General features: G+C 60.2%; 1 protein-coding gene across 4 annotated transcripts; it reads right to left on the reverse strand.

Annotated features, from left to right (window-relative positions):
- Nucleotides 1-2,307: 2,307 nt before the first annotated feature.
- Nucleotides 2,308-9,252, reverse strand: CPNE6 (copine 6). Of its 4 annotated transcripts, none has more exons than XM_045287924.1 (17): nucleotides 9,189-9,252; nucleotides 7,751-7,951; nucleotides 7,136-7,315; nucleotides 6,498-6,572; nucleotides 6,264-6,338; nucleotides 6,051-6,134; nucleotides 5,869-5,958; nucleotides 5,451-5,555; nucleotides 5,139-5,225; nucleotides 4,827-4,886; nucleotides 4,443-4,576; nucleotides 4,311-4,365; nucleotides 4,173-4,224; nucleotides 3,332-3,465; nucleotides 2,993-3,229; nucleotides 2,611-2,788; nucleotides 2,308-2,516 (listed from the first exon to the last, which is right to left on the reverse strand). In XM_045287924.1, exons 2-16 carry the CDS (start codon nucleotides 7,919-7,921, stop codon nucleotides 2,651-2,653), a joined length of 1,677 nt encoding a protein of 558 aa, XP_045143859.1. In that variant the 5' UTR covers nucleotides 7,922-7,951; nucleotides 9,189-9,252; the 3' UTR covers nucleotides 2,308-2,516; nucleotides 2,611-2,650. The 4 variants fall into 4 exon arrangements, with proteins under 4 accessions (XP_045143859.1, XP_045143861.1, XP_045143860.1 ...); XM_045287926.1 differs by having other exon boundaries at nucleotides 2,308-2,488; nucleotides 7,751-7,997; nucleotides 9,189-9,221; XM_045287925.1 differs by having other exon boundaries at nucleotides 2,308-2,537; nucleotides 7,751-7,997; nucleotides 9,189-9,221.
- Between the last annotated feature and the right edge of the window lie 126 nt (nucleotides 9,253-9,378).

Raw genomic sequence — 9,378 nt, forward strand, 5'->3', positions numbered from 1 at the left:
GTGTGTGTGTGTGTGTGTGTGTGTGTGTGTGTGTGTGTGATAGAGAGAGAGAGAAGTGGGAAAGACTACCTGTGTTGGCTGTTGAGTTGCTACCTCAGTTCTGGAGTCCCAATGAAAATGGGGTGGCAGGGTCAGGATGGGACCAGATGGAGAGTCTCCCCCTCCCATCACCACCACGTGGTAGCCCGAGAACAGTTGCCCAGCCAGGCCTGCGGTGGCTATTTGAGAGGCCTCACGGTTGCCATGGTAACCCAGCCCTCTAGCTCTGCAGTCTAAGGGGAGGAGGGTGAGTGAATGTCCCTGGGCAGGGCACAGGCACCAAGGTGGAGCAGGCACTGAGTTGGGAACAAACACCTCACCAGCCACTGACTAATGAACCTGAGTGTGTATGTGTGTGTTGTGTGTGTGTGTGTGTGTGGGAGGCTCCCATATGCTTCCCTTCCTTTCTGTCCCTCCTACCCACGCCCTCTTTCTTCTACCACCCCAGCTGTCTCTTCTCAGTACACTTCCTGTCCCTTCCTCCTCCTTCCCTAACCCCGCTCAGGCCCCACCACTCAGGAGCCAGCGGGTGAGGGGAGGTCCCCTCTCCTAGCCTCTCTTCTCCCTTCCCACCACATCTGCTGCTGGCTCTGGATTCCCTCTGAGGCGCTCACAGCACTCTTGTTGCTCTTGGGTGCTGTCCAGTTGGTTCCAATTCATAGCGATCGAATGTGCAAGAGAACGAAATGCTGCCCCGTCCTCCCGATGGGTCCCATGTTTGAGCCCATTGTTGCAGCCACTGTGCCAATCCATCCCCTTGAGGGCCTTCCTATTTTTTGCCCCCTGCGCCTCCACTTTACCAAGCACGAGACCCCTCTCCAGGGACAGGTCTCTCCTGACAACATGTCCAAAGTACGTGAGAGGAAGTCCTGCCATCCTTGCCTCTCTGGAGTATTCCATTTGTACTTCGTCCAAGACCGATCTGTTTGTTCTTTTGGCAGTCCATGGTGCTCGCTCGATATCCTTCGCCAACACCATAGTTCAAACCCATCGATTTTCCGTCAGTCTTCCCGACTCCAGGTCCAGCGTCCACGTGCACGTGAAAAGCGGTTGTTAGGTGCCATGGAGTCAGCTGCGACTCATAGCAACTCTGTCGGCAGAACACTGGCTGCTCCTGCTCCATCCTCACAGGGCTGGCTCGGTGTGGGCCCATCGTGGCAGCCACTGTGTCCAGCAATCTCCTTGAGGCGCATGCTGGTTTTTGCTGACCTTCTACTTCACCCAGCACCATGTCCTTTCCTGGGGACTGGTTCCTCCCCAGCACCTTTATAAAGCTGCTTCTTGTCCTTCCCAAGCTCATGGTTGAAGTTGAGCGGCTGGGGCGGAGAGGGCTTCCTCCCACAGCCCTCTATCGGAATCATACCCAGGGCCTCACCTTCGCTCTGGATCCGCTACTGCTTTTGCACGCCTTCCTTATCTGGCTGGGACTCTGCGTGGTACACATGGCAGTGGGGCCCACCCACAGACAACTCCCCCTCCCCCCAACACAGGTGGGACAGGTCTATAAAACATGTGGGTCTCCTGATGAGGGTCATGGAGGTCCACCTTAAACAGAGTGTGATTCCATGCCTGCCAATTCTTTGACAATGGGTGCATTCCAATTGAGCTCGCTCCCTTGTCTGGGAAATGGGGAAATAATGGTACCTTCCTAATGAGATGGAACCCATTGAAAGAACTTACACAAAGTCTGATACAGGCTAAACAGGGCTTGGTTGGTGTCTACCTTAAGAGTGCAGGACTCGACTTCTGGCCCATGGAAGCCACCCTGATGTAATGTCAGGGTTGACATGGACATCCACATCATCACCCATGAGAGGCAGGCTCAGAAGACCCCAGGGCCCTTCTGTGCCCTGAATTCATAGCAGTTCAGACCTGCTGCATGTCTCAGGGCCCCAGACACACCCTTTTCCAGCCCGCCCCACAGCTGTGTGGGGGCTGGGTTCAGCTCCTGGGGTGGGGGCTCAGCTGGGCTTCTCTGGAGATGGAATAAGCCTGTGCCCCTGACAGCCCCTCATTACACACCCCCATGTCCTGTAATTAACCCCCATGGGGTCTGGACTCCCTGGGGTGTGCGTGGGGGCTCTTCAGACCCCATCAGCATGTGGTTGGGGGAGACTGTTGAGATAGCAGCTTGCCTGTCAGAGGAACTCTGTCTTGGATGTCAAAAGGTGCTGGTGTGTGTGTGTGTGTGTGTGTGTGTGTGTGTGTGTGTGTGTGTGTGTGTGACTGCAGAGGGCCCACTAGACAGCTGACACAGAGGGAGAGACATTGAGGTGCTTAGGCGGTTTCCTTTATTCAAGACCAGAAAGTCAGGATGACCACAGAAGGAAGTCACCAAGGGGCCACAAGGCTGAGGGGCAGGAGGCCTGGAGAGGTGGGGGCAAGGCCCACCACTGGATCCCAGAGCCCAGAGGAGCACAGCTTGTCCAAGAGGCAGAGGCACTGGTCACTGGAGTCACAAGGGTAGAGACAGGCACCTGGGAGGGAGACATGCACTCCTAAACGCCCCTGTGCTGCCCCCAGCCAAGGGCTCCACTCCCCACCCCCTCGGCCCCCACCCTTCCCACTCACTGAGAGGCTGTGGGAGAGTCGGTCCTGTCCAGCAGTGGCATCATGGACTAGGGCTGGGTGTGGTGGCCGGTGTGCAGGGCCTGGGAGCCCCAGGGCTGATTCCTTGACTGGCGTAGTACTCCACTACCTGCCGGGGCACCTCAGCCAGGACACACTTAGCTAGAGCCGAGGGTGGGGTCTGGGTATTGAGACAGAGTTTGGGTTAGCTGTGGAATGGGGGAGGTGAGGCCAATGAGGGAGGGGAGGGGAAGGTCAGTCAGCTGGTCAGCTGTGCCGCAGGGCCCTTGGCTGGAATCAAGCCGATGGGAGGGACAGGGCAGAGTTGGAGTCGGGAGAGGGGTGCTGAGGAATCCATTGGCGGGGAGGGGGCAGGGGCACTCACATCCTTGAAGTCCCGGAAGGGCACGAATTGGACGATGTCTCGGGCTGCGGGCACCCCTCGGGGACACCGCAGGGGGCCGTCGTCGCCGTCCAGCAGCCGCATGTCCGAGAAGTCGGCGTTGCCCACGCCCACGATGATGATGGACATGGGCAGGTGGGAGGCACGGACGATGGCCGTGCGGGTCTCGGCCATGTCGCTGACCACGCCATCCGTGAGCACCAGCAGCACCGAGTACTTCTGAGTCGGGTGGGAGGGGAGGACGGGTGGACTCAGGGTGCCAGGAAGGGCCTTGGCGCCCATCCGTGCCCTGGTCCTGGCGCCCACCCCTGGCCGCCTCACCGTGGCTTGGCCGGTGCTCTGCTCCCGCTGCGCCGGCTCGGCCACTCGGTTGATGATGGGAGCCACGTTGGTGGGCCCGTACAGCTGGATCTGGGGCAGGCAGCGGCGGTAGGAAGTGATGACCCCGGAGATCTCTGCGAGCAGATGGAGGAGGCGGGGAGGCTGACCGAGATCCGGGCTCGTTCCCACGCCCCTCAAGTCCTCTCTTAGGACAGCGGCGTCATCAGAGTGAACGGCACCCGGTGCACTCACGCAACGTGTCCTCAACCCCCAGACCTGCCAGTCAACCCCCTGCTGGTGGGCAGATCCCCAGCCCAGACCCGCCCCTCACCATCATCCCGGGACCCAGACAGATCCTAGCCCCGCCCACCTGCCCCTAGGTGACTGGTGGTGGGGAATGGTGGTGTGAAGTCATCACAGTGGGGCAGGGGAGGGAAGGGAAAGGACCTTACAGGGTGACAGGTGACACCAAAGATACCTCTGCTTGGTGGCCTCACTCCCTGTGGCACTCTCGGGCCTGCTGCTGACCCTCCCTGGGATCATTTTGGAGGACCTTCCCCTCTGATACTAAGGGGATGCAGCCAGCAGCTCTCCCCTCCCCACTCCTGCCTAGTTACACCCCTGTCCCAGGGATCCTTTCCCAGTGCCTCACTGGGTGGCAGAGAGGTGGGGGTGGGGCCGGAAGTCTTACCAGCTGAAGACAGGCTGTGGGGTGGGGCTGGGTGGTGGTGGTGGTGGTGGGTGGGGGGAAGGGGCAGATAGCGTGGCCTAAAGGAGTCTGGCACAGAGTGTGTGCCAGGCAAGGGCAGCGAGGTGTGTGCGTGGCAGCCTGCCCACTTACCTTCACATTCAGGATTTTCTGGGTCAAAGTTGATGGCAAAGTCGTGGGACACCTGTGAGGGTGTGGAGTGGTGGTGACAGGGTGTCTTTTGTCTCTGCCCGGACTCTCTGCCCTTCCTTCCCCTCCCACCCAGCCTACCTCAAAGTTGGGAGGGATTCTCGCCCCAAAGCCAAATGCTGGGAATCTTTTATCACTGGGGAGGAGAAATCACTGTGGGAGGCCCATTGGGCCACTTCTCCCAGCCTGGTGGTGCCCAGCCCCTCCTTGTACCTGTCATAGTCCTGGCAGATGCCGCCAACTGCCCGCAGGGCCTGCAGGTAGTGGTTGGGCTGGCGGGGGCTGAGGCAGTGTAGGGACTGGCTGCTCCTGGGGTCCCCATTGGAGGCAGTGAAGTCAATGGCCACCTGGATGGGGATGGGGGCAGAGGAAAGACCAGGGCCCTAGCTGTGAGGGCCATCACAGGCTAAGCCAGACCAGAGGCCCTATAGGGAGGACTGAGATGTGTCTGGGGGCCCACAGGGAGGGAGCCATGATGTGGGGGTGCAGGCTGACAATATCAAAGCTCCCGAGAGAAGCCCGCATAGGGGCAGCAGGGCTCCCAGGCCCCTCCATTTCATCATGGGCTCAGTCCCTCCTTCTCCCGCATGCCTTTACCGTGAAGCTGATCTGGCAGCCGCCCATGATGTAGTCCAGGAAGGTGTGCACTTTCTCCACCTGTGGGATGGGGTGGTCGGGGCGGGGCAGGGAGACAAAGTGGAGGGCAGGTCCTTTAAGAGGGAGCTGGTTGGGGCTTCTCTGGGGAGGTGGAGACTTGGAGGTGGTCATTGCGGTGGAAGAGGGCAGGAGTTCCTGCCCAGTTCCCAGAAGCAGAGCAGTGGTGTTTGAGAAGAGGTGAGAAATGGCTCTGAGGTGGGGCGGGGCATGGGTAGGGACTGAGGCAGGAGCTGGGGCAGGATTGAGGGTTACCGTGCACTGGGCCAGCACTACGGTCCCTGAGCTCTTGTAGTTCTTCTTCTTGTCTCGGTATTTGGGGTTGATACAGTCCCACTGCATCTAGACCCCCCACCCCCCACCCCACAAGCCCATGGTTACCATGCCATCAGGGAACTCTTCTCGCCCCCTCATAGGGGCAGGCAGGGCTCCCAGGACTTTATCCTTAGGATGAGCCAAAGTGCTTCCAACCCACTCCCACACCGCCCCAATGAGCCACCTATGGTGGTCCCTTCAAGATCACCCCCAGGATTCTCCCAGGGATTTGGGTGGGATTCCTTGTGGCACCTCTTGCCCAGGACTTGCTGTCCCTTCCTGCATCTCCTGGAAGCTGCTGGTGAACTCGCCGATAAAGTCATGCTTCCCACTGGAGTCATAGTCATACACCAGGAACTGACAAGACACAGAGGGGTCAGAGTCAGGGTCAGGGGGTGCTTTGAGGGGGTTCCTGTTGGGATGGGGGTGGAGGACAGAGACTCAGGGAAGGTGGAGCCTAACAGGGCCCAGACAGACTGTCCCAACCTCGCAGAGGGGCCAGCTCATGAGCTTTGTTCTCGGCTCCATCTGGCAGGGCCTTTGGCCTTTGATAAAGAAGCTCAGCCCTGAGCTGGGACGGTCATTGATCCCAGAGTGGGAGGGTTGGATCACAGGTGTAGGGGTGAGGGTCCAAGATGTTAGACTGCCCTTGCTCGGTTGGGGGCTTCACCTTGAGAGGCCGCTGGATGTCACAGCTGCACAGGGAGTGCAGGGACAGGCGGAATGGCTCCCAGCTGGGGTTGAGGTTATTCTTCACCACCTTGGAGAAGCACCGGGCAGTCGGTCACTTGCTGTCCCAGCGTTCTCGCCTCGGCTCTCCCTCCAGCCAGGCCCATAGCCCCAAGCACCAACCTCGGTCCTCCAGACCAGCTGGTCACTCTGATCCCCATTGGTCTTATAGATCTCTAGGAAAGGGTCGGACTTGCTGAACAAATCCTGGGGAGACACGGGGTGGGGGGTGCTCTTGGGTCTGGTGAGGTCTCCAGGGAGAGTCAAGAAGCAGATAAGCAGTGGGAAGGGGCAGGCTGGGATCTTGAGTGGGAGTCAGGACTTGGGGCTTCCAACCTTGTTGTCCAGTTTATGGGCTCGGAAGGTGAGCTGTACGTAATCATTGGTCCCGGAGACTTCTTCAGCCACGATCTGCGAGGAGGACACAAGTGACAGCCTCTCCCCTCTCCTCCCAGCCCCCCATGGCCACTGCGCCCTCCTCCCTCTCCAATCTCTTCCCCGAGGTCACCCTGGATTTAAAAATCCGGGGTCACCAGACGCCTGGCCAAAAGGTCTAGGTGGCTTGCCTACCGTGATGGTGGACTTGCCCGCCGTCTTCCCGTTCTTTAGCAGCAGTGGCTTTGTGACCTTGGTTTGTGACACAATCTAGGGAGAGAGGTGGAGGCAGAGCCAGCGGTGACCCCTCCCTGCTTGGACTGGGCTCCTGGGCTCGGCTGGATAGAACAGTAAGTGTCCTTTGAAGAGCCACTGGCATTGGGTCTGGTGAAGGAGCCCTGGTGGCATTGTGGTTAGGTGCTGGGCTGCTAACCGAAAGGCCAGCAGTTCAAAGTCACCAGCTTCTTCATGGGAGAGAGACGAGGCTTTCTACTCCCATAAGAGTTACAGTCTGGGAAGCTCACAGGCCCTTTCTTCCAGGCCCTATAGGGTTGCCATGAGTCAGCACCGACCGAGTGACAGTGGGTTTGGCTTTTTGGAGGAGGATTTGACTTGATTTCCACAGCAGCCTTTAAGCACAGGGGGCATCGTGAGATTCCCATTTTCAGATGAGGAAGCAGAGACTCCCAGAGGGGAAGTGTTTTGCCCAAGGCTGCAGCACAGCCAGTGTGATGGAGAGAGGCCCTGAGCCGGCCAGCCGAACTGAGCTTCAGAACGCAAGCTCGCTCTCACTTTCACTTGAGGAAGCTGAGGGGTGGGGCTGGGCTACCGACCTGGCCCAAGGTGCACTCCGTGCAGCCCAGGAAGGTGTCGTTCCGGGGGCTGGTGGAGCCATCCTCGGCATCAAACACGTGGAACTGCAGCGGCTGCTTCTCCTCAAAGAAGTACTCCAGGGCCAGCACCCGGGAGAAGACAGGGCTGGAGCAGGCGCGCAGCACCTCCGTGCGTTCCACCTGGGGCGCGGGGTAGAGAGAGGGGTCCAGCGAGCACCTCTGGGGGCTGAGACCACCTTCCCCTCCTGGACCTCTCTAGCCAGGCCAGCTCTTCCCCGGGAGTGGCAGGGGGTGGGTGGGGTGCATCTCTAGTGACTAGCTCATCCCTCCCTAGGCTGGACCCCGGTTCGGCACTGCTGACCTACTAGCCCACCAGCCCTCCGAGGCCCTCATAAGACCCCAGAGCCCTCCCTTCTTCTCAGGACCCTTTGAGGTGGGCTTCAAAAGCCATCAACCATTGTATGCTTCTAATGATGGCACACTCTTTTCCAAGGTTACCCACAAACCCCAGAAGAGAACCCCCCGCCCCCCACCTTGGTGCCCTCTCGTTCCCCATGAGGCTCAGTCTCTCTCACTGCCCCACCCAGCCTTGCTTCCTCGTAGGCCCCCTCTCACCTCTACCCACTGCTCATCCGAGCACAGCTTGAGCAGCACGCAGGGGTGGGGCTTGGTGAGCGTGTCTCGGTCCAAGAGGCCATGGCAGGAGACCCGGAGCTCCACCCTGGAGGCTCCCAGCGTCATGGCCGGGGGCTCAGGCACCCATCCCGTAGTCTCAGGGTCCGACATGTCACCGTGGGAGTAGAGCAGAAGAGACTCCTACTGGGAGAGATTGGTTCTCCCCTCTGGTAAGGATTCCAGAGACCTGGTGTGGGGGGTAGGGTAGGGGTGTGCTCTGGGGCTGTGCCCTGTCCCCCTCCTTTGCCCTCCTTCCTAAGACCTCTGCTTCCCGGTTTGGCACAGGTGGGGGTGGGGCAGAGGACCCAGGTCCCCCTGTGCTTCTGTCACCTACCCTCTTGGCCTAGATGTGCATAGAGGGGGTTGGGGAGAACTCAGAGATCGGGGTGTGGGGTGTTTCTTGCCAGACCTGGCTCCTTAGGCCATCGATTAAGTCCCTGCTTCTGCTGGCTCAGCACCTTCCGCTTATTTCCCGACTGAGGTTTGAGCCAGCCCTGCACTCAGGCTTGGCACCAGGGAGCTCAACTGGGGCAAGGGGGTGGGGCTGGGGGTGAAGAGGCCCCTGAACTGGGGCAAGGGGGGCTGGGGGTGCTGAGGAGGAAGGAGTCTGCCTAAGGCAGGAGGTAGGCTGGAAGGATCCCCACCCTCCCGGCTGGCTGATGCAAAGGTGGGGTGGTAGGCTTGGGGTGGAGTTAGGGGTAGGCGCCCTGTCCCTGTTGACAGCTCTCCAAGCACCTGGCTGGGGCTTCCACTAGGACACGCTTTGCATCCGTCCCTCCCTCCCCACCCCACCCCCACTCCTGTTCTCACACTTCTTGGCAGTAGCCCTGGCACGGTCTCTTAGCGACAGGATTTGGGGGGGAGCCAAGGCCCCCTCTGTGCTGCCCATGGGATTGCACTCTTTCCCCCTCCCCCAGCAGTGGGACAGAGCCTCTGGTGGCGGCAGCAGACTGGGTCTGCCGACCTGGGCTCATGGCCGGTCAGGGTCAGGCTACCCATCAGCATCTGTCCACATCTCAGGGGGAGGTGGGCTTCCCTCACAGTGTGCTCCTCTGAGCGAGTGGACGCTGGTGTGTCTCGGTGACCCCACCCTGTGTGTCTGTCCTCCAGTCATGTGTCTGTAGTCAGGAGGATGTGTTCATTTCTGTCCCTCAGAAGGGGGACCCCTCCCTAGTTGGGCACCCACCTACGAGTAGTGGACTCTCTCAGGGCATGCGAGGGAGGGCCTGGGCTGGGTTGGGGGGGGTCTCTGCCTGCCATCAGGAGTCTCACAGTGTTCCTGGGATCCCGGAGACAGATAGGGGCTGGGCGGGGCTGGGGGCTCGCTGCGCGCGGTGAGAAGAGGTGTGCCTGGGCCAGGGAGGAAGGGTGGGCTCACCTGCACTCAGTCCAGACTTCTCTCTCTGGCGCTCCAGCCCTGGCCCTGGTTCCCCCAATGCTCCAGCCTCCGGCTCTGCTCCGGCTCCGGCTCTGCTGCTATTTATGGGGCCTGGATGGGAGGGGTGGGGGGGCCTGCAGTACCAGCTCCCCCCCACAGCCCGGGTGGGAGGGAGAAAGGAGAAGAGGGG

This window comes from Echinops telfairi, unplaced genomic scaffold (genome assembly GCF_000313985.2).
Source record: "Echinops telfairi isolate 266 unplaced genomic scaffold, ASM31398v2 ScPeMD7_18;HRSCAF=68, whole genome shotgun sequence".
Lineage (NCBI taxonomy): Eukaryota > Metazoa > Chordata > Mammalia > Afrosoricida > Tenrecidae > Echinops > Echinops telfairi.

Bases quoted from the DNA above. Each gene is read 5' to 3' on its own strand.
- CPNE6 (XM_045287924.1), bottom strand. From the start codon at position 7,921: ATGTCGGACCCTGAGACTACGGGATGGGTGCCTGAGCCCCCGGCCATG. The intron at 7,316-7,750 runs GTGAGAGGGGGC...CCCGCGCCCCAG, and splicing joins CGGATGAGCAGTGGGTAGAG to GTGGAACGCACGGAGGTGCT. The intron at 6,135-6,263 runs GTTGGAAGCCCC...GTGTCTCCCCAG, and splicing joins CCCATAAACTGGACAACAAG to GATTTGTTCAGCAAGTCCGA.